The sequence below is a fragment of the Eubalaena glacialis genome, chromosome 3, assembly GCF_028564815.1.
Source record: "Eubalaena glacialis isolate mEubGla1 chromosome 3, mEubGla1.1.hap2.+ XY, whole genome shotgun sequence".
Taxonomy (NCBI): Eukaryota; Metazoa; Chordata; class Mammalia; order Artiodactyla; family Balaenidae; genus Eubalaena; species Eubalaena glacialis.
This window is the reverse complement of record NC_083718.1, coordinates 19079379-19103793: the sequence shown is the minus strand read 5'-3', so window position 1 is coordinate 19103793 and position 24415 is coordinate 19079379. Positions and strand designations below refer to the sequence as shown.

The 24415-nt window shown below is 38.8% G+C and overlaps 1 protein-coding gene and 1 pseudogene across 1 annotated transcript in view; one reads left to right on the top strand and one right to left on the bottom strand.

The window, feature by feature from the left end:
• Nucleotides 1–24415, bottom strand: part of IARS2 (isoleucyl-tRNA synthetase 2, mitochondrial) — a 76298-nt gene that overhangs the window by 39561 nt on the left and 12322 nt on the right. Inside the window, exon 3 of the mRNA XM_061187310.1 lies at nt 923–1082. Within this exon, the coding sequence (XP_061043293.1) occupies nt 923–1082 (160 nt within the window). The remainder of the gene's footprint in view (nt 1–922; nt 1083–24415) is intronic.
• On the top strand, nt 21329–21831 carry LOC133088301 (D-aminoacyl-tRNA deacylase 2-like; annotated as a pseudogene).

The following is a 24415-nucleotide window of genomic DNA, read 5'->3' as shown; positions in this document are numbered from 1 at the left end:
GAAGAGTAGCCCCCGCTCACCGCAACTAGAGAAAGCCCACACACAGCAACAAAGACCCAAAGCAGCCAAAAATAAATAAATAAATATTGAGGAGCCTTTTTAAAAAAAAAAAAAAGTTTAATATATAAGAACAGAAGGGGGACGTCCCTGGTGGCGTAGTGGTTAAGAATCCGTCTGCCAATCCAGGGGACACGGGTTCGATCCCTGGTCCAGGAAGACCCCACATGCCGCAGAGCAACTAAGCCCGTGCGCCACGATCACTGAGCCTGTGCTCTAGAGCCCATGAGCCACAACTACTGAGCCCTGTGTCACAACTACTGAAGCCTGTGCACCTAGAGCCTGTGCTCCACAACAAGAGAAGCCACCGCAATGAGAAACCTGCACACCACAACGAAGAGAAGGCCCCACTTGCTGCAACTAGAGAAAGCCCGTGTGCAGCAACGAAGTCCCAACGCAACCAAAAAAATTAATTAATTTTTTTTAAAAAAGAAAAAGGATAGAAGAGTCCTCCCTGACACACTCTATGGAAGGAAAGGATCAAAAAAAGAGATCTTTTAAAAAAAATTTTAATTTAAAATTTACTTTTGGTTTAGCACCTAAAATAGGTCAAGTCCTAGCCAAGAAAGTAAATAAAAACACTGACCAAAATCATGATTTCAACAAAATGTGAAGACTAAAGAACTGAAAAATGTACTTGGATGTGTTCACAAATCTTTCCTTCATTTCTGAACGTAAGTTCTCATAAAAGTCAATTACACAAAATCTTAATTTTCTTTGACACAAAGTGGTTTCCAACAGATCTCATTATAAGCGAAAAATAGCAAAAACCAAAAAACAACAGGTGTCTTTGATAAAGCCCTGACTTTTCCAAGGAAGCAGTGTTTACAAATACCATTTTAAAACAGAAATAGAGATTATTTACCTTTCTCTCTAATTTCCATAGCTGAAAGATTCTGAGCTTTTCCACCAAGTTCTGATAATACTTTTATTTCAATGGGTAACCCATGACAATCCCAGCCTGGCACAAAATGTATTTTGGAACCTCTCATCATATGGTATCGGTTGGCTATATCTTTCAAAATCTGCAAAGATAAAACGATAATCATCATTCACACATAAAGCATGTGGCCTACAATTTATATTCTCTTCTTAATATCATTTTAAAACACTAAGAAAACCTAATTTTAATAAGATTTATATAGAATTACCTATTAAATCTACCAACTCCCTCAAGTTCTACATAAACACAAGAGTAACAAATACCTGATTTTTAAAATGCCATTAACTCCCCCAGAAGGAAATTGAATTATAAAAGATTCTAAAGTGAAAAACATTACATCCACATTTACTAATTTGTTTGTAAAGTTGGAGTACGCAAATATGCAAACCATACTACCTTTTTAAGAAATAATTTGAGGGCTTCCCTGGAGGCGCAGTAGTTAAGAATCCGCCTGCCAATGCAGGACCATGTCCTGGTCTGGGAAGATCCCACATGCCGTGGAGCAGCTAAGCCTGTGCGCCACAACTACTGAAGCCCGTGTGCCCTAGAGCCCGTGCTCCGCAGCAAGAGAAGCCACCGCAATGAGAAACCAGCGCACCACAACGAAGAGTAGCACCCACTCACCACAACTAGAGAAAGCCCGCACGCAGCAACGAAGACCCAACGCAGCCAAAAATAAATAAATTAATAAATAAATTAATTAATTTTAAAAAAGAAATAATTTGAACTTTCTAAATATCAGAGTACAAATTACAAATTTGCTTTACTCTTATGAAAAAAAATTATTAATGTGAATAATCCAATATTATGTATATTTAGTTAATAAATATTATAGAATCAATGCAGAATTTATAATGCACTCAGAGTATGAAATATCATGGTTAACTTTTTTTTTTTTTGTGGCCGCACCTCACGCAGCATGTGGAACTTCCCTGATCAGGGACCAAACCTGCACCCCCTGCAGTGGAAGCACGGAATCTTAACCACTGGACCACCAGGGAAGTCCATGGTTAACTTTGTTATTACTAAAACCCTAAATAAAATAATAGACCTCTTCACTTAGTATAGTTCTATAACTGTTTCTCAGCTCATTTTAGATAGTAGGGGGCAGCAGAGTCTTTTAAAAAATATATTACCACTAAAAAATCTGGGCTCAGGGACTTCCCTGCTGGTCCAGTGGTTAGGACTTCGCCGTCCATTGCAGGGCATGCAGGTTTGATCCCTGGTCTGGGAGCTAAGATCCCACATGCCTCGTGGCCAAAAAACCAAAACATAAAACAGAAGCAATATTGTGACAAATTCAATAAAGACTTTAAAATTGGTCCACATCAAAAAGAAAAATCTTAAAAAAATAAAAATAAAAAATGGGGGCTCAAAGACAAAGGACAGATTTGGCTCCAAGCTTAACTCCTTCTTCCCAAAACTGAATAGTGCAGTAGTCCAGAAAAATATTTCTTCCTTTCCATGTCTCTCAAAAGTAGAAAAGATAATACACATTCTTCCCACCCCTTCTTCCACGTAAAAGTCTTTCAAACTTCTTATCAAAGGGCAGGGGGGCCTTGTGATCTGGGTGGTAGTCATACTGCATAAACACTCATCTACTGATATACACTTAAGACCTGTACACTTTATGTTATGTATATTACTTAAATCAATCAATATAAATAACATCCTTCCCACTTATCCCTATTCAAAGTTATTTTATTTATTTAATTATCTGTCCCTTCGTGAGAAAATATAAACCCTCTGAAACCAGAGATCCCATCTGTCTTCTTCATCCGTAAACACTAAGCATTTAGAATGGTATCTGGCACTATTCTAAAGTACTTATTGAATAAAGGAATGCATGCATATATGTTCTAGACTGTGATGTCTTATACAGTAGTCACTAGTCACCAGCAGCTAATGAGCATCAAAATTGGCTAGTCTAAATTGAGATGTACTGTAAATATAAAATATATACCAGATTTCTGATACTTAATACCCCAAAAAAGAATGTGAAATATCTCTAACAAAATTTACAATGGCTATATGTTAAAATGATGGCTCAGATATGTTGAGTTAAACATAATATTAATTTCATCTATTTCTTTTGAAATATTTTTATGTGGCTAGTAAAAAAATTTAACTTACCTATGTGGCTCACATTTGTAGCTTGCAGCACTTCTACTTTACAGTGCTGCTATCCATCATGTTAACAGAGAGGCATTGTTTAAGCTACTTTTAATTATTTAACTAAAATTTTAATTTAATCATGAGCTAATAATTAACAATGTCCCTAATAAGGAAAGACAGAAGCCTTTATTAGAAGCCTCTAGTAAAAGAAACAGCAGGGATGCAACAGGAATATTTTCCTAATTGCCCAGTATCAAACATTACCCTCCTCCTCTCCAAATAAGTTCCTCCATACCTTTAAGAGCCATTTGTCTCTTTTGGTCACGACAGTCCTCTCTGCCCTCATTTCTCCTTTTGTTTTTCATTTTCCTATCACAATACTCATGTATTCCTTTGTTTAACAGACAAATATTTGAATGCCTGCAATGTGCCAAGCACTGTTCTAGGAACCTAGAGTATGGCAGTAAACAAGAGAAACAAGGTCCTTCTTCAGATGGAGGAAGACAGAAGATAAACATATTCGCTCACTATGAAGTTAACAGCACGGTAAAGGGTTTGAAAGAGGCACGTGGGTGGTGGTGGTGGCACCATTTTACAGGGACATCAGTAAACCTGAAGAGATGACGTCTGAACAGAGATATGGAGGAAATGAGGAAGGGAGCCATCTGAACATCCGGGATGTATCCCCAGCAGAGAAAAACAAGCAAAACTATACACGGCACCGTCTGAGGAAGAACAAGAACTGTTCCTCCTCTAGTTCCAAAGTGTCCACGGTCTTGGACAGAGCCTCCAACTAGGCACAGAAGAGACAGTTTTGTGGGGTGCCTCAGTTTTTCAGAGAATTACTCCTCAATCCTTAAGCCATGTGGAGCCTACTGCCCTCCATTCCAGCTCTAAGGGTGAACACATGATCCACTGCAGCCATCAACATATTTTATCCCCAAGTCCAAAATGATTACTTCGGGGATAGACTTGTGACCCAAAACAGGCCAAGTAGATTCAATTACAGGACTTGTGTAAGAACTGTTAGAAAAGAAAGGATGGAAGAACGTAAGCCTGAAAATGTTGGGAAATGAGGGGCGGGGGTAAGGGTGAGGGGACAGACATCAAAAGGGGGAAAGGCTGCCTTAGAGTGAAAGAGAGAGAAACCAACCCCTAATATTATCTGAGTCCCTGGGTGCAGCCATGTAAGGAGCTAAAACTACTGTTAAAACGGTCAATAAATTCCCTTTTTTGCTTAATCCAGATAGAGTTGGCTTTTCTATTCCTAGGAACCAAAAGAATCTGGAACAGTAGAGTTTTGTTTTGGACTTTTATTATAACATACAGTCTCACTGAGTGTATTAAAAACAAGAGACTAGGCTATCTTTCTCAAATTAAAGTGTCTTCACTTAACATAGGTAGCAGAAAGTTCCAGAAGAAGAATGGAAAAGTCAGCCTTAAATAATTTAAAATAGAAGAAATGACTTAAAAGCAACAACTTTAAAGCAAAGATAATACCTATTAAAGCTTCTGTGTGGTAAATAACAATATATTAGACTAAACAAGACTAGTCCAGACAGCTGTTTTGCCTTACTGATCTGAACCACAAGCAGATAATACTGCAGGATACTCCTATCGGATAGAGCAATTCAGTCCTCAGTCTTCCTCTAAATTTTCTTGACTATTCAAACTCATTTACTTTCCAGATTTACTTTTCAGTCACTAAGAACATTTAAAATTTTTTTCTGTAAGTGACACCCTGCCTTTGCCAGAGAGGTATCAGTGAAAACTAGCTAAAACAGAAAGTTTTAAATAAGATGCCAAATCTCACAATACAGAAAATACCAAGGTTTCAACAAAAATTCACTCATACCCCAAACCAGGAAGATCTGAAACTGAATAAAAAAAGAATCACTAGATAACCAAGACTGAGACGAGAGAAGTGTTAGAATAACCTGAAAAAGACTTTAAAGTAACCATGATAAAAATGCTTAAATGACCAACTGTGAACACACTTGAAAAATACGAAAAAAGAGAAAGCCTCAGCAAAGAGTCAGTAGATAGCCAAGAAAAAGTAAATGGAAAATGGTTTTTCTTATATTTGATATCTCAATTTTATTGAGCTATCAAATGCAAATTTTAAAAGAGAAAAGTGCAATAGGTGACATAAAAAGTTCTGTAGATGGGCTCAACTACAGAATGGAGGGGAAAAAGGGAAGAGCCACTAACCTTGAAGTCAGAACAATAAATGCCCCAATCTAAAAAGAAGAGAGAAAAAAGACAGAAAAAATATATCACGGAGCTGTGGGACTATAACAAAAGATCTAACTTTGGTGCCACTGCTGCCCTGAAAGGGGACTTTTTCAGAGCTGAAAAAAGTACACAAAAAAATAATGGCTGAAAACTCCCCAAACTGCCATGAGACATAAACCTATAAATTCAAGAAGCTTAACAAAATCCAGAGGAAAAATCCAAAGAAATCCATGTCAAGACACATAATCATTAAACTTTTGAAAATAAAAATGTCTTGAACGCAGTTGGAGAAAAATGACATGTTGTTTATTAGGGGAAAAATAATTTAAAAGACAGCAAAGTTTTCATTTAAAAACATGCAGGCCAGAAAGAAGTGGAACAATATTTTTCAAGTGCTAAGAAAAAACTGTCAATCCAGAATGCTATATACACTGAAAGTATACTTCAAGAATGGAAAGAAATCAAGACACTATCAGATGAAGGAAAACTAAAAGGATATGTGACCAGCAGACCTACCCTAAGGAATGGCTAAAGAAAATTGTCTAAACAGAAAAAAAACAATAAAGCAGAGATGCTGAAACATCAAGAAGGAAGAAAAAGTATGGTAAACAAAAATATGGGTAAATATAATAAACTTTCCATTTCCTCAAGTCATCTAAATTATGTTTCACAGTTGAAAAGATAACTGTCAAACACTGTCTTATATGGACCAAAATACATGCAGAGGAAATATGTAAACCAAGCTAAAAGGAAGGGAAGGAAAAAAGATATAAAGGGACAACATGCTTCTAAATAATCCATGGATCAAAGAACTCTCAAAGGAAATTTAAAAAATACGATGAAATGAATAAAAATGGAAATTCAACATGACAAAATTTGTGGGACACAAGCTACAGGAGTGATGACACAAATTTATAGCAATAAAATACATACATTAGAAAAGAATAAAAGTCTGATCAATAATATAAAGTCTTACCTCAAGAACTAGAAAAAGAAAAACAAATGAGCCCAATGCAGGCAGAAGCAAGGAAACAATAAAAAAAAAAGAAATTGATGAAATTAAGAACAGAAAAATAAAAGAAAAATCAATGCAACAGAATTTGACTTCAGGCATGACAGTGTAAAAAAACTACATGGATGGGCTTGCCAGGAAAACTGGTGAAAATAATTTAAAACCCTAATCATTTAAAGCTTCTGGAGGGACTTCCCTGGTGGCACAGTGGTTAAGAATCCGCTTGCCAATGCAGGGGACACAGGTTCAAGCCCTGTTCCGGGAAGATCCCACATGCCACGAAGCAACTAAGCCCGTGCACCACAACTACTGAGCCTGCGCTCTACAGCCCGTGAGCCACAACTACTGAGCCCGCGTGCCATAACTGCTGAAGCCCACGCACCTGCAGCCCGCGCTCCGCAACAAGAAAAGCCACAGCAACGAGAAGCCCATACACCCTAATGAAGAGTAGCCCCTGCTCGCTGCAACCAAGACCCAACCCAGCCATAAATAAATAAATAAATAAATAAATAAATAAATAAATTTATAATTAAAAATAAATAAATAAAGCTTCTGGAAATGGTCCTAAGGACATATAGCAAAGAAAGAAATATCTAAACAAGAAAAATGCCATGAAAGTTTGGCAAGAAAAATGAGAACCAAGACCACTCCCTCCCTCCAGCCTGCCAGCTCTGTGAGGCCGACTCCACTCCAGACCATGCAGCCAAGGGGACAGGGCTCCCTGGGGAGAGCAGGGGGTCGGCATTTATGATCCTGTTCCACCTACCTGTTGCTGAGGCTACGAGGTCGAGATTCTCTACTTCTAAGACCCCACTCATGGAACAGAAACTTTACCGTGTGTGAGAGTCTGCTGGGAATACTGGAGCTCTAATCACCCTTGTTTGGGCTATGAAATGGTGGTTCCACATCAGGAAAGGCAGTTCAAGAAGATCTCAGGCTACTGACCCTCCCCATGGGTGCTCAGCTCCAAAAGTCGGGGTGTCTCTCACACAGAAGTGTAGTTTCCCCCACTCCCAGTTCCAGAGCCCTGCCTGGCAGGTTCTGCCTGGGGGAAGGAGAAGCAGGCAGTAAAACAAATAGCTCTTACTCTCCTCCCAGCAACAGAGCAAGGAGAGGTTCAGGCCTAAGAGGGCTCTGAACAAGAGTCGAGGCTGTGATGAAAGGCAATTGGGAAAAGTTTCACAGATTCAAGATGACAGAGCTAAACTCTAGGCCAGCTCATTTGCAGGAGAGAAGACAGCTGGGTGGAGTCCTCCTGGGATCAGAACAAGAATCAAAGACTGACCTCAGGAACCAATACTTCAAAGGACCCCAAATTTGACTGAATTAGTCTACAAAACAGTTTATGCCCAAGGGCACTGTTGAAAACAACAGAGCCAAGAGCTGGAAAATTTCAGAACAAAACAGATGGGTGTTGGCAGAGAAACAGGATGGGAGCCCTGCCAAAACCACTATCCTCTCAGGGTGACTGAGCATACCAAAGCTGCTCCTCCCCAGGAAGCAACATCAGAGGCTTAACACTAGAGAAAAATGGGATGGGGTGGGACCAGACCTCATGAAAATAATCCTGCCAGTCACCAAACATATAAACAAGCAAATTACAATGAAAAGCCAGGGCAGGAAGCAGGCGGTGGCAGAAAGACCAATATACAGACTTATTTCAATATATTAATAAAATGCCTAATTTCCAAGAATAAAAAAAATTACAAGACAAAGAAATACAAATGCATGGCATATAAACTGAAAAATAAGCAGGCAACATCAACTACCTACGAGAGCAACCAAATGTCAGGTTAACAGACAAAGAATTCAAGACTGCCATTATAAACACATGTAAAGGGGAATTCCCTGGCAGTTCAGTGGTTAGGACTTGGCACTATCACTGCTGTGGGCCTGGCTTCGATCGCTGGTTGGGGAACTAAGATCCCACAAGCCACGTGGCGTGGCGAAGAAAAAAAAAAGCGTAAACAACTTAAAGGAAACCATGATTAAAGAGATAAAGGAAGAAATGATAATGACAGTAATGTCATATCAATAGAAAATACCAATGAAGAGACAGAAATTGTTATTTTTGTTAAAAAGACCAAAAGGGGAATTCTGGAGTTGAAAATAATAGCTGAGACACAAAATTCCCTAGAGGGGCTCAACAGTATATATGAACTGGCAGAAGAAATAACTAGTGAATGTAAATAAAGAGCAATAGAGATTACATAAAACAAGGAACAAGCAGAAAAAAGAACAGAAAAAAATGATCAGAACCTCACAGAAATGTGGAACATGCATATTCAGTATACCAACATAATGGAAGGAATGGGAGTTTCAGAGGAAAGGAAAGGAGCTTAAAAATATACAGAAAAAAAAGGGGACCTTCAAGATGGTGGAGGAGTAAGACGTGGAGATCACCTTCTTCCCCACAAATACATCAGAAATACATCGACATGTCTATTAAAGGAGCAGCTGCTCCTTTAACCCCATCCTGTCTGAGCAAAGAACAGATGCCCTCAGGTGACCTACATGCAGAGGCAAGGCTAAATCCAAACCTGAACCCCAGGAGCTGTGCGTACAAAGAAGAGAAAGGGAAGTTTCTCCCAACAACCTGAGGAACAGCAGATTAAATCTCCACAGTCAACTTGATGTACCCTGAATCTCTGGAATACCTGAATAGACAACGAATCATCCTAAAACTGAGGCGGTGGACTTTGAGAGCAACTGTAGACTTGGGGTTCGCTTTCTGCATCTAATTTGTTTCTGATTTTATGTTTATCTTAGTTTAGTATTTAGAGCTTATTAACATTGGTAGATTTGTTTACTGATTTGGTTGCTCTCTTCCTTTTTTTTTAATATATATATATATATTTTTTTCCTTTTCTCTTTTTCTGAGTGTGCATGTGTATGCTTCTTTGTGTGATTTTGCTGTATAGCTCTGCTTTTACCATCTGTCCGTCTTTTTTTGGTTTTCTTTTAGTATAGTTTTTAGCACTTCTTATCATTCGTGGATTGGTTTTTTGGTTTGGTTGCTCTCTTTTTTCTTTCTTTCTTTTTTTTATTACTGTCCTATTTTCTTATTTTTAATAATAACTTTTTTTACTTTTTATTTTAATAACTTTCTTTTCTTTTCTTTTTTTCTCTCTCCCTCCCTCCCCCTCCTTCCCTCCCTCCCTCTCTTTCTTTCTTTCTTTTTTTTCTCCCTTTTCTTCTGAGCCGTGTGTCTGACAGGGTCTTGGTGCTCCGGCCATGTGTCAGGCCTGTGCCTCTGAGGTGGGAGAGCCGAGTTCAGGACATTGGTCCACCAGAGACCTCCCAGCCCCACGTAATATCAAACGGCGAAAGCTTTCCCAGAGGTCTCCATCTCAACGCTAAGACTCAGCTCCACTCAACGACCAGCAAGCTACAGTGCTGGACACCCTATGCCAAGCAACTAGCAAGACAAGATCACAACCCCACCCATTAGCAGAGAGGCTGCCTAAAATCATAATAAGGTGACAGACACCCGAAAACACACCACCGGAAGCGGTCCTGCCGACCAGAAAGACAAGATCCAGCCTCATCCATGAGAACACAAGCACTAGTCCCCTCCACCAGGAAGCCTACACAACCCACTGAACCAATCTTACCCACTGGGGGCAGACACCAAACACAATGGGAAATATGAACCTGCAGCCTGCAAAAAGGAGACCCCAAACACAGTAAGTTAAGCAAAATGAGAAGACAGAGAAATCCACAGCAGATGCAGGAGCAAGGTAAAACCCCACCAGACCAAACAAATGAAGAGGAAATAGGCAGCCTACCTGAAAAAGAATTCAGAGTAATGATAGGAAAGATGATCCAAAATCCTGGAAATAGAATGGAGAAAATACAAGAAACGTTTAACAAGGACCCAGACGAACTAAAGAGCAAACAAACAAAGATGAAAAACAAAATAAATGAAACTACAAATTCTCTAGAAGGAATCAAGAGCAGAATAACTCAGACAGAAGAAAGGATAAGTGACCTGGAAGATAAAATAGTGGAAATAACGACCACAGAGCAGAATAAAGAAAAAAGAATGAAAAGAATTGAGGACAGTCTCAGAGACCTCTGGGACAACATTAAACGCACCAACATTCAAATTATAGGGGTCCCAGAAGAAGAAAAGAAAAAAAAAAGGGACTGAGAAAATATTTGAAGAGATTATAGTTGAAAACTTCCCTAATATGGGAAAGGAAATAGTCAATCAAGTCCAGGAAGTGCAGAGAGTCCCATACAGGATAAATCCAAGGAGAAACATGCCAGGACACATATTAATCAAACTATCAAAAATTAAATACAAAGAAAAAATATTAAAAGCAGCAAGGGAAAAGCAACAAATAATATACAAGGGAATCCCCATAAGGTTAACAGCTGATCTTTCAGCAGAAACTCTACAAGCCAGAGGGAGTGGCAGGACATATTTAAAGTGATGAAAGGGAAAAACCTACAAGCAAGATTACTCTACCCAGCAAGGATGTCATTCAGATTCTACAGAGAAATTAAAACCTTTACAGACAAGCAAAAGCTAAGAGAATTCAGCACCACCAAACCAGCTCTACAACAAATGCGAAAGGAACTTCTCTAGGCAGGAAACACAGGAGAAGGAAAACACCTACAATAACAAACCCAAAACAATTAAGAAAATGGTAATAGAAACACACATATTGTTAACTACCTTAAATGTAAGTGGATTAAATGCTCCAACCAAAGACATACACTGACTGAATGGATACAAAAACAAGACCTATATATATGCTGTCTACAAGAGAGCCACTTCAAACCTAGGGACACATACAGACTGAAAGTGAGGGGATGGAAAAACATATTCCATGCAAATGGAAATCAAAAGAAAGCTGGAGTAGCAATTCTCAAGTCAGACAAAACACACTTTAAAATAAAGACTATTACAAGAGACAAAGAAGGACACTACATAATGATCAAGGGATCAATCCAACAAGAAAATATAACAATTGTAAATATTTATTCACCTAACATAGGAGCACCTCAGTACATAAGGCAAAAGCTAACAGCCATAAAAGGGGAAATTGACAGTAACACAATAACAGTAGGGAACTTTAAATGATACATTAAACAAGATGGACTTAATTGATAGTTAAAAGACATTCCATCCAAAAACAATAGAATACACTTTCTTCTCAAGTGCTCATGGAACATTCTCCAGGATAGATCACATTTTGGGTCACAAATCAAGCCTTGGTAAATTTAAGAAAATTGAAATCGTATCAAGTATCTTTTCCGACCACAACGCTATGAGACTCGATATCAATTACAGGAAAAAATCTGTAAAAACAACAAACACACGGAGGTTAAACAATACACTACTAAGAGATGTATTGTATACAAGAGATCACTGAAGAAATCAAAGAGGAAATCAAAAAATACCCAGAAACAAATGACAATGAAAACATGATGACCCAAAACCTATGGGATGCAGCAAAAGCAGTTTTAAGATGGAAATTTATAGCAACACAATCCTACCTCAAGAAACAAGAAAAATCTCAAATAAACCACCTAACCTTACACCTAAAGCGAGTAGAGAAAGAAGAACAAAAAAAACCCAAAGTTAGCAGAAGAAAAGAAACCATAAAGTTCAGATCAGAAATAAATTATAAAAGAAATGAAGGAAACAATAGCAAAGATAAATAAAACTAAAAGCTGATTCTTTGAGAAGATAAACATAATTGATAAACCTTTAGCCAGACCCAGAAAAAAAGAGAGAAGACTGAAATCAACAGAATTAGAAATGAAAAAGGAGAAGTAACAACTGACACTGCAGAAATACAAAGGATCATGAGAGATTACTACTAGCAACTATATGCCAATAAAATGGACAACCTGGAAGAAATGAACAAATTCTTAGAAAAGCACAACGTTCTGAGACTGAACCAGGAAGAAATAGAAAATATAAACAGACCAATCACAAGCACTGAAATTGAAATTGTGATGAAAAATCTTCCAATAAACAAAAGCCCAGGACCAGGTGGCTTCACAGATGAATTCTATCAAACATTTACAGAAGAGCTAATACCTATCCTTCTCAAACTCTTCCAAATTATAGCAGAGGGAGGAACACTCACAAACTCATTCTATGAGGTCACCATCACCCTGATACTAAAACCAAAGATGTCACAAAAAAAGAAAACTACATGCCAATATCACTGATGAACATAGATGCAAAATTCCTCAACATAATACTAGCAAACAGAATCCAACAGCACATTAAAAGGATCATACACCATGATCAAGTGGGGTTTATCCCAAGAATGCAAGGATTCTTCAATATACACAAATCAATCAATGTGATAGACCATATTAACAAACTGAAGGAGAAAAACCATATGATCACCTCAATAGATGCAGAAAAAGCTTTCGACAAAATTCAACACCCATTTATTATAAAAACCCTCCAGAAAGTAGGCACAGAGGGAACTTACCTCAACATAATAAAGGCCATATATGACAAACCCACAGCCAACATCATTCTCAATGGTGAAAAAATGAAACCATTTCCACTAAGATTAGGAACAAGACAAGGTTGCCCACTCTCACCACTAGTATTCAACATAGTTTTGGAAGTTTTAGCAGCAGCAATTAGAGAAGGAAAAGAAATAAAAGGAATTCAAATCGGAAAAGAAGAAGTAAAGCTGTCACTGTTTGCAGATGACATGATACTACACATAGTGAATCCTAAAGATGCTACCAGAAAACTACTAGAGCTAATCAATGAATTTGGTAAAGCAGCAGGATACAAAATTAATGCACAGAAATTTCTTGCATTCCTATACATTAATGATGAAAAATCTGAAAGAGACTTAAGGAAACACTCCCATTTACCATTGCAACAAAAAGAATAAAATACCTAGGAATAAACCTATCTAAGGAGACAAAAGACCTGTATGCAGAAAACTATAAGACACTGATGAAAGAAATTAAAGATGATACAAACAGATGGAGAGATATACCATGTTCTTGAATTGGAAGAATGAACATTGTGAAAATGACTATACTACCCAAAGCAATCTACAAATTCAATGCAATCCCTATCACACTACCAATAGCATTTTTCACAGAACTAGAACAAAAAATTTCACAATTTGTATGGAAACACAAAAGACCCCAAACAGCCATAGCAACATTGAGAAGGGAAAGCGGAGCTGGAGGAATCAGGCTCCCTGAATTCAGACTATACTACAAAGCTACAGTAATCAAGACAGTATGGTACTGGCACAAAAACAGAAATACAGATCAATGGAACAGGACAGAAAGCCCAGAGATAAACCCATGCACATATGGTCACCTTATCTTTGATAAAAGAGGCAAGAGTATACAATAGAGAAAAGACAGCCTCTTCAATAAGTGGTGCTGGGAAAAGTGGACAGCTACAAGTAAAAGAATGAAATTACAACACTCCCTAACACCATACACAAAAATAAACTCAAAATGGATTAGAGGCCTAAATGTAAGGCCAGACACTATAAAACTCTTAAAGGAAAATACAGGCAGAACACTCTATGACATAAATCACAGCAAGATCCTTTTTGACTCACCTCTTAGAGAAATGGAAATAAAAATAAACGAATGGGACCTAATGAAAATTAAAAGCTTTTGCACAGCAAAAGAAACCATAAAAAAGACAACCCTCAGAATGGGAGAAAATATTTGCAAATGAAGCAACTGACAAAGGATTAATCTCTAAAATATGCAAGCAGCTCATGCAGCTCAATATCAGTATCAAAGAAACAAACAACCCGATCCAGAAATGGGCAGAAGACCTAAATAGACATTTCTCCAAAGAAGATATACAGATTGCCAACAAACACATGAAATGATGCTCAACATCACTAATTATTAGAGAAATCCAAATCAAAACTACAATGAGGTATCACCTCACACCAGTCAGAATGGCCATCATAAAAAATCTACAAACAATAAATGTTGGAGAGGGTGTGGAGAAAAGGGAACCCTCTTGCACTGGTGGTGGGAATGTAAATTGATACAGCCACTATGGAGAACAGTATGGAGGTTCCTTAAAAAACTAAAAATAGAACTACCATAGGACCCAGCAATCCCACTACTGGGCATATACCCTGAGAAAACTATAATTCTAAAAGAGTCATGTACCACAATGTTCATTGCAGCTCTATTTACAATAGTCAGGACATGGAAGCAACCTAAGTGTCCATCGACAGATGAATGGATAAAGAAGATGTGGCACATATATACAATGGAATATAACTCAGCCATAAAAAGAAACGAAACTGAGTTATCTGTAGTGAGGTGGATGGACCTACAGTCTGTCACAGAGAGTGAAATAAGTCACAAAGAGAAAAACAAATACCGTATGCTGACACATATATATGGAATCTAAAAAAAAAAAAAAAAATGGTTCTAAGAACCTAGGGGCAGGACAGGAATAAAGACACAGACGTAGAGAATGGACTTGAGGACACGGGGAGTGGGAAGGGTAAGCTGGAACAAAGTGAGACAGTGGCATGGACATATATACACTACCAAACGTAAAACAGATAGTTAGTGGGAAGCAGCCGCATAGCACAGGGAGATCAGCTCGGTGCCTTGTGACCACCCACAGGGGTGTGATAGGGAGGGTGGGAGGGAGATGCAAGAGGGAGGAGATATGGGGATATATGTATATGTATAGCTGATTCACTTTGTTATAAAGCAGAAACTAACGCACCATTGTAAAGCAATTATACTCCAATAAAGATGTTTAAAAAAAAAAAAAAAAAACTACAATGAGGTATCACCTCACACCGGCCAGAAAGGCCATCATCAAAAAATCTACAAACAATAAATGCTGGAGAGGGTGTGGAGAAAAGGGAACCCTCTTACACTGTTGGTGGGAATGTAAATTGATACAGCCACTGTGGAGAACAGTAGGGAGTTTCCTTAAAAAACTAAAAATAGAACTACCATACGACCCAGTAATCCCACTACTGGGCATACGCCCTGAGAAAACCATAATTCAAAAAGAGTCATGTACCACAATGTTCATTGCAGCTCTATTTACAATAGCCAGGACATGGAAGCAACCTAAGTGTCCATCGACAGATGAATGGATAAAGAAGATGTGGCACATATATACAATGGAATATTACTCAGCCATAAATAGGAAAGAAATTGAGTTATTTGTATTGAGGTGGATGGACCTAGAGTCTGTCATACAGAGTGAAGTAAGTCAGAAAGAGAAAAACAAATACCATATGCCAAGACATAAATATGGAATCTAAAAAAAAAAATATGGTTCTAAGAACCTAGGGGCAGGACAGGAATAAAGATGCAGACGTAGAGAATGGACTTGAGGACACGGGGAGGGGGAAGGGTAAGCTGAGACAAAGTGAGAGAGTGGCATGAACTTATATATACTACCAAATGTAAAACAGATAGCTAGTGGGAAGCAGCCGCATAGCACAGGGAGATCAGCTCGGTGGTTTGTGTCCACCTAGAGGGGTGGGATAGGGAGGGTGGGAGGGAGACACAAGAGGGAGGAGATATGGGGATATATGTATATGTATATGAATAGCTGATTCACTTTGTTATACAGCAGAAACTAACACACCACTGTAAAGCAATTATACTCCAATAAAGATGTTAAAAAAATTTTTTTAAATATATACAAAAAAAATAATTGACAATTTCTGAAACTTACTGGAAAACACTAACCTACTCAACCAGAAAGCCAAATGAACTCCAAGTAGAATAAACACAGACAGATCCAAACAAAGATACATTACAGTAAAAATGCTGGAAGTGAGAAATAAGGAGAAAACCTTGAAAGCAGAAAGAGAAAAAAAGAGTATCTACAAGAGAACCCCAGTAACACTAACAGCTGAGTTGTCGGCAGAAACAACGTAGGGCAGACAGCAGTGGGATCACATATTGAAAGTGCTCAAAGCAAACATTCTCAACCCAGAGTCCTACATCCAGCAGAGCTAAATTGAAAAAATGCAAGCAAAATAAAGCCATTCTTTTATTTTTAAAAAAAAAAAAAAAAGAAAAAAAGAGAAAGAGAGAGAGGGAATGAATTTGTTGCCAGCAGACCCATCTCATAGGAAAGGACATGAGAGGAAGTTCTTCAGGCTAAAAGCAAGTGCCCGCAGATGGTAATTCAAATCCACAGGAAAAAAACGTTCCATAAGATGTTATGGAAAAACCCTGAACAAAGTTTTTGGTCAACCGAATACTCTCTTCTCCTAACTGATGTAAAAGGCAAATGTTCAAAAAATATGTATGTAATGTGTTGTCCAGTGTAAAACATACAGAAATATAATATATTTGCAGATAACAGCACAAAGGAGGTATATATGAGAAAGGCTGCACTGGGCTAAGAAAATGACTACAGATGGTAAAGTAATAATTTATAACAATGTATTGCAGAGTTTGTAACATTAATGGATGCAATATGCATAACAAGAAGACCACAAGAAGAGACAGAAAGGACCAGAACTACAGTTGACCCTTGAACAACACAGGTTTGAACTGCTCGGGCCCACTTACACAGGGATTTTTGTTCATTAAATAGGTACTACACGATCCGAGGTTGGCTGAATCTGCAGATGTGGAACCAAGGATGAGGAGGATGACTGTAAAGTTATACCCAGACTTTTGCCTGTGCAGAGAATCGGCAGCCCTAACCCCCGCATTGTCCAAGGGTAAAGTGAAAAAAGGCGTAACATCTCTATATCTCACGAATATTAAGCTAGTATAATTCTGAAGCTGACTCTGACAAGTTAAGATATATACACAAGCACTACAGCAACCACAACATTAAGGATGTAGTGAAATAATGAAATTTAAGTAAGGGATGTCACAGAGATGGTGGAGTAGAAGAGCCCATACCCACCCCCCAACAAGGTACCACAACTAGACAGCCGTCCATGAACAAAAACGGCTCTGGAGTCCACTTGAGAAGCTTCAACAACACAGTGGGACAAAAAAACCTGAGAAAAATGCACAAGAAAGGGGGGAAAAACAGTTTGCTCTGGCTGCATCATCTCATCACCCAGGCAGACACTGGGTACTCCTTGGCTGGAGAGAGTTCCCGTCACCAGGAAAGGGAGAGAAAGTGAATGACCGGCTTCTCCAGCCTTCCAGAGCGCAGCAAAGGTGAGACATCTACACACAGCTAGATCAAGGAAGATGGGCAGGGGCAGCCAGTATCAGCCAGGCAGCATGGGAACCACAGCGCCCACTGGCCTCCTTCCTCTACAGAGGACTCTAGCAGCCTACATCGATGAGCACCTCAGGAGCTCTGTGGATGCTGCAGACCGCCCCAGCTTTTGTTATTGCGGACCTCGTCGCAGATGACAACAGACTGCTCAGCAGCAGTTCCACCACTGAGCAAAGCACCAGTCAACACAGATGCCGCCGACAACCTGCAGACTTCACCACTGAGGTTTTCCAAGTTTTCATGCCTGGAGATACCAGCCGTCTAAGGCTTTCCCTGCTAGCTCCCCACCTTCTGCTGCTAGAGCCCAAGAGCCACACCAGCAACCAGCCCCAGCCACTGTGGCTGCACACACGCAAGACACCACCGTAGGCCCCTGCAGATGCACAGAGGCACACTGACTGCCAAGGTCCCACCACTGCTTAAGGACAAAGATCTGGCCCTGATGCATGTCACTGACCTACACCACTGTGTGTGCCTGTGTTCAGCCCCAGCAGCTGTGCACCCGCACACTGCAGGCCCCCAACTCAAATCACCAGCATCCACAGCTGTGCACACGCACAAGGCTAGCCTCTGCAGATGCACAAGCGCACACTGGCAGCCAAGGTCCCCACAGCTGTTTGCGGAGAAGACCTGGCCCTGACTCCGTCACTGGCTTGCACCACTGCAGCCACCTGCAGTTAGCCCCTAGGGACACACACGTGCACACCAACAGCCAAGGCCTCCACAGCTGTTAACGGGGCTGGATCTGGCCCTGACTCCTAACACTCACCTGTATGGAGCCAGCCTCAACTCCCATCACTGATACCCACTGCCATGATCGTGCCTGTGGCTAGCCACTGTATTCATGGGAGTACATGCTGATAGCCAGGGCCCCTGGAGCTGACCATGTGCTTACAGGTGGCCCAGGACACTACTGCTGACTCTGACCCTGACCACTGCATGTGAGTTTGCAGCTGCACTCTGCCACCACATAGGTATCTGTGGCCAGCCCCAGCAGCCAAGCCTGTGCATATCACCAGTTCCAGCCATGACCACTGCTTGCCCTTGTCCCCAGCCACTGAACCTGGAAACATCACTGAACACAAACAGCCCGTGCAGCCATGAAGGACCACCTGCAGAGCCCACCAAAGATCATACAGGTGTTATGTTGTAGACCCCAACTGCCTCTGCAGACAAGACACCACACCAGATCCATCTCTGACCCAGAGCGGCCACACACCCACACTTGGCATCCTGCACCAGTACACCAGCAGTTACAGCACATTCCAACATGTTCCCACACACAAGAGAAGGTCTTTCCTTATTGAAATCAGTCTATAAAGTCTGGAAGAGGTGAAAACTCCTTCAAATGTACAGTTATCTATGCAAGACTACAGGAATCACAAAGGATCAAGGAAACATAGCTCCACCAAAGGAAATAAGTAAACTTCCAGTAAAAGAACCCAAAGAAATGGAGATCAACAAATTTTATAACAAACAATTCAAAATAACTGTTCTAAAGATGCTCTGAGAACTACAAAAACAAACAAAAACAAAGAAAACCATCAGCTTAACATAATTACAGATAACAATTTTACAAAATCAGAAAGCAAATCATGAACAAAATGAGAAATTCAACACAGAGATAAAAAATATAAAACAACCAAAAATAAATTTTGGAGCCGAAGAATACAATGGATTCTTTAGAATTCAATAGGAGCTTCAACAGCAGACATGGCCAACCAGAAGAAAGAATCAGTGAAATCAAAGATAGATCATTTCAAGTTAACCAGTCAGAGGTACAAAAAGAAAAAAGAATAAAAAGGAATGACGAAAGCCTGTAGTACTTATGTGACACAACTGAAAGAAACAATATATGCTTTATGAGAGTCCCAGAAGGAGGAGAAAGGGAAAAACAGTCAGAAAGCTTATTTAAAGAAAGAATAGCTAAGAATTTCCCAAATCTGGGGAAAGATATGAGCATTCAAATTCATGAAGCTCACAGATCCCCAAACAAATTCAACCCAAATAGATCTTCTCAAAGACATATAATAATAAAAGTGTCAAAAATCAAAGACAAAGTAAGCATCTTGAAAGCAGCAACAGAAAAAAAGCTTGTCACTTACCACTTACAAGGGAACCTCCATAAAGTTACAACTAGGTATCACAGCAGAAACCTTGCAGGCCAAAAAGAATGGGATGATATATTCAAAGTGCTGCAAATAAAAAACTGCCAACCAATAATACTTAACTTGAAAAGTTATTCTTCATAAATGAAAGAAAGATAACTACTTTTACAGACAAACAAAAGCTGAAGGAGTTCATCACCACTAGACCTACATTACAAGAAATCCTAAAAGGAGTTCTCCAAGCTGAAATGAAAGGATGATAATTAGTGCCTAGAAAACATATGAAATTTTAAAATATGGTAAAGGTAAGTATATAGGCAAATTCAAAATACTCCTATACTGTAATATGGTGGTATGTTAATGACATAACTCTAGTATAAAAGTTAAATGACAGAAGTGTTAAAGTAACTCTAACTAAAATAACATGTTAATGAATATACAATATAAAAAGATGTAAAGCAAAATTATAAGAAACATAAATGTGTACTGGAAGTAAAAGGGCAGTTTTTGTGTGCAATCAAATATAATTTGTTAGTTCATACAGACTGTTACAGCTATAAGGTACTTTATGTAAGCCTCATGGTAACCACAAAACAAAAACCCATAGTAAAGGTACAAAAGATAAAGAGAAGGAAATCAAAGCATGCCTTTAAGAAAAATCATCAATTCATGAAGGAAAAAAGAAAGAGAGGAACAAAGGAACTACAAAACAAACAGGAAACAATAAGTTGGCATTAGTAAGTACTTGCCTATCAATAATTATTTTAAATGTAAAAGGATTACATCTTCCAATCAAAAAGTATAGAGTGGCTGAAAGGATGGAAAAAAACAAGACCCAACTGTATGATGCCTACAAGAGATCATGTCAGCTTTAAAGACACACTTAGGAATCAGGTAAAGGGATAGAAAAAGATATTCCACGCAACTGAAAACTCAGAAGAGGTAGCTATACTTGTATCAGACAAAATAGACTTTAAGTCAAAAATTCTAATAAGAGACAAACGATGTCATCATAATGATAAAGGGGTCGATTCATCAAGAGAAAATTATTAGTTATAAATATATATGTACCCTACATCGGAGCACCTAAATATATTAGGTAACTACAAACAGATGTGGAGAAACAGAAAATAATACAATAATAGTATAGGACTTCAATACTCCATTTTGAACAATGGATAGATGGTCCAGACAGAAAATCAATAAGGAAACAACGGATTTAAACTATACTTCAGACCATATGAACCTAACAGACATATATTGAACATTCCACTGACAAGCAGCAGAATACACATTCTTCTCAAGCACACACTGATTAATGTCCAGAATAGATAATATTTGGCCACAAAACAAGTGTTAACAAATGTAGAAAGAGTGAAACCATACCAACAATCTTTTCTGACCACAATGGCATGAAACTAAAAATCAACAACAAGAAGAAAACTGAAAAACTCACAAATCTGTGGAAAGTAAACAATACATTTCTGAAAAACCAATAGGTCAAAGAAGAAATAAAAAAGGAAATCAAAAATATCTTGAAAACAAATGAAAAGAGAAACACAGTATACCAAAACTTAAGGGGCGCAGAGATTGCACAGCACCTGGCCTGAACTCATTGGATTGCTGTACAGGCTCCAGCCATGGCTAAGAGCGGCCAGACACCTTAGGCCAAGGTACTCCTGCAGCAATAGCCACACACCCAGCTGCAAGTACACCCCACTGCAGCCCAGTGGGCGGAGGTTTAGAGAGGACCAGAGAGGACTAGTGATCTACACATGCTTTTTCAAGGGAGCTGGCTTGTAAGATTAGGTAACTGAGACAGAAAATGGAAAGCACATCTCTATACTGAATCTACCTGGTGACATTCTCATCATCCCTGAAGCCACCTCTGTGGGGGAAGTAAAAGGAGGAAACATGCAGTCAGTACCACTCTAACTCTGGAAAAGAAGAAGGGTTAGAACCTTAGTCCAAATTCCTGACTCTATGTGAAAAAGAATTAGCCGCTAACAGCAAGTGTGCTGGAGCTGGGGTTGTGGTGGAACATGGCACTCACAGGCAGGTATTAAAGCTGGACACCAATGAACCATGCACCTAAGTTCTGAAACACTCAAAGTTACTTGCTACAGTTGTTTCTCTGGTATAAAATGATGTGGGTGGGTTATAACTAGATTTTCCTCCCCTTTGTTTTAAATACACTCATCTGCAGCATTTTTAAACAAGAAAATCCTGCCTGGGTCACATCCACAACTTCAACCTGTTAATTGGATGACCTTGACAAGTCACCCAAACTCTGGATTTTAGTCACCTTGCATCCTGCTTTCCCCTCCACTTACACTCAGATTTGAAAAATGTTTTCTATACACTTAATGGTCATTATGAAAATGTTCTTAGAGGTCTGTACTTAAGTATTTTGCAATAAAAAATTTTGTGCAATGAAGAAAAATATATTTCTTATACCTTCAAATGTATGTAACACGTAATAACTATTTTCATTAAAATTAGGTAAAATCCAGCATAAACAAATTACAATTTTGTCAATTTAGTTTTACTATTTCAGTTTTCCATATTTTGAATGAAAGAATATATGATTTATTTTTCCTTTTTTATTTATTTATTTATTTATTTATTTATTTATTTATTTATGGCTGTGTTGGGTCTTCGTTTCTGTGCGAGGGCTTTCTCTAGTTGCGGCAAGTGGGGGCCACTCTTCATCACGGTGCGAGGGCCTCTCACTATCGCGGCCTCTCTTGTTGCGGAGCACAGGCTCCAGACGCGCAGGCTCAGTAATTGTGACACACGGGCCTAGTCGCTCCGTGGCATGTGGGATCTTCCCAGACCAGGGCTCGAACCCGTGTCTCCTGCACTGGCAGGCAGATTCTCAACCACAGCACCACCAGGGAAGCCCTATTTTTCCTTTTAACAGTATCTATGAAAATGTAATATAGAAATGTTATTGTGTATCATAATATTACTTTCCAAGGATATCTGAGTGCTTTAAGTTACCTTAAGAATCTTTAGTTGAGGACTTCCCTGGTGGTGCATTGGTTAAGAATCCGCCTGCTAATGCAGGGGACGCAGGTTCGAGCACTTGTCCAGGAAGATCCCACATGCCACGGAGCAACTAAGCCCGTGTGCCACAACTACTGAGCCTGCGCTCTACAGCCCGTGAGCCACAGCTACCGAGCCCGCGTGCCACAACCACTGAAGCCCGCATGCCTAGAGCCCATGCTCCGCAACAAGAGAAGCCACCGCAACAAGAAGCCCGTGCTCCACCACGAAGAGTAGCCCCCGCTCGCCACAACTAGAGAAAGCCCACACACAGCAACAAAGACCCAACACAGCCAAAAATAATAAATAAATTTATAAAAAAAAAAAAAAAGAATATTTAGTTGATATAGGAACAAGGTATTGGGGATTAAAGTTGTTTTTATTTAATATACCAATGGTTTAACACTCTTCCTCACTTTTTTACCGAAACAATATATTAAAAAATTGAAAGAATAAATGAATAAACAAAAGGTAATATTCAATGTGTGCAAATTTCTCTGATTTAATTTTAAAAGATATTTTAAAAAAGTAAAAAGACAAATGGTAATATTTCTAATTACCAAAAAGATGAAATTTGAATAAACATCTTAAATAACTGCTGGAAAGATATCTTATGGGATGCAGTAAAAGCAGATCAAAGAGGGAAGTTGACAGTTATAAACACCTACATTAAGCAAAAAGATCTCAAACTACCTAACTTTACACTTCAAGGAACTAGAAAGGAACAAACAAAGCTCAAAGTTAGGAGAAGGAAAGAGATAACAAAAATTGGAGCAGAAATAAATGAAACAGAGCATAGAAAAACAAATAGAAAAGATCAATAAAACTAAGTGGTGGTTTTTGAAAATATAAACAAAATTGACAAACCTTTAACTAGACTTACCAAGAAAGACAGAAAACTGAAATAAATAAAATTATGAGTGAAACAGGAGACACTACAACTGACACTGGAGAAATACAAAGAAAGAATCGTAAGAGACTACTGTGAACAATTATATGCCAAGAAATTGAACAACCTAGGAAAAATGGATAAATTTGCAGGCACGTAAAACTCACCCAGACTGAATCATGAAAAAATAGAAAATCTGAACAGAACAGTAACAAATAAAAAGACTGAATGAGTAATTTTAAATCTCCCAACAAAGAAAAGCCCAGGACTTCACAGATGAATTCTAGCAAATATTTACAGAAGAATGAATGCCAATCTTTTTCTAAGTCTTCAGAAAAACTGAATACTCCCAAACCCATTCTATAAGGCCAACACTACCTTAATACCAAAGCCAACAAGGATACTACAAGAAAACCACTGGCCAAAATCCCTGATGAATATAGATGTAAAAGTTATTAACAAAATACTATCAAATCAAATTCAACAGCATATTAAAAGGATCGTACACCATGATAAAGTGGGATTCATCCCTGGGATGCAAGGATGGTTCCACATAAACAGATCATTAAGTTGACACACCACATCAGAAGATAAAAATCACACGTTCATCTCAATAGAAGCCGAAAAAGCATTTGACAAAATTCAACATATAAAAATTTCATTATAAAAACTCTCAATATAGTGGGTACAGAAGGAACATACCTCAAAGATAATACATTAGGCCATATATGACAAGGCCACAGCTAACATCATACTGAATGGTGAAAGGCTGAAAGCTTTTCCTCTAAGA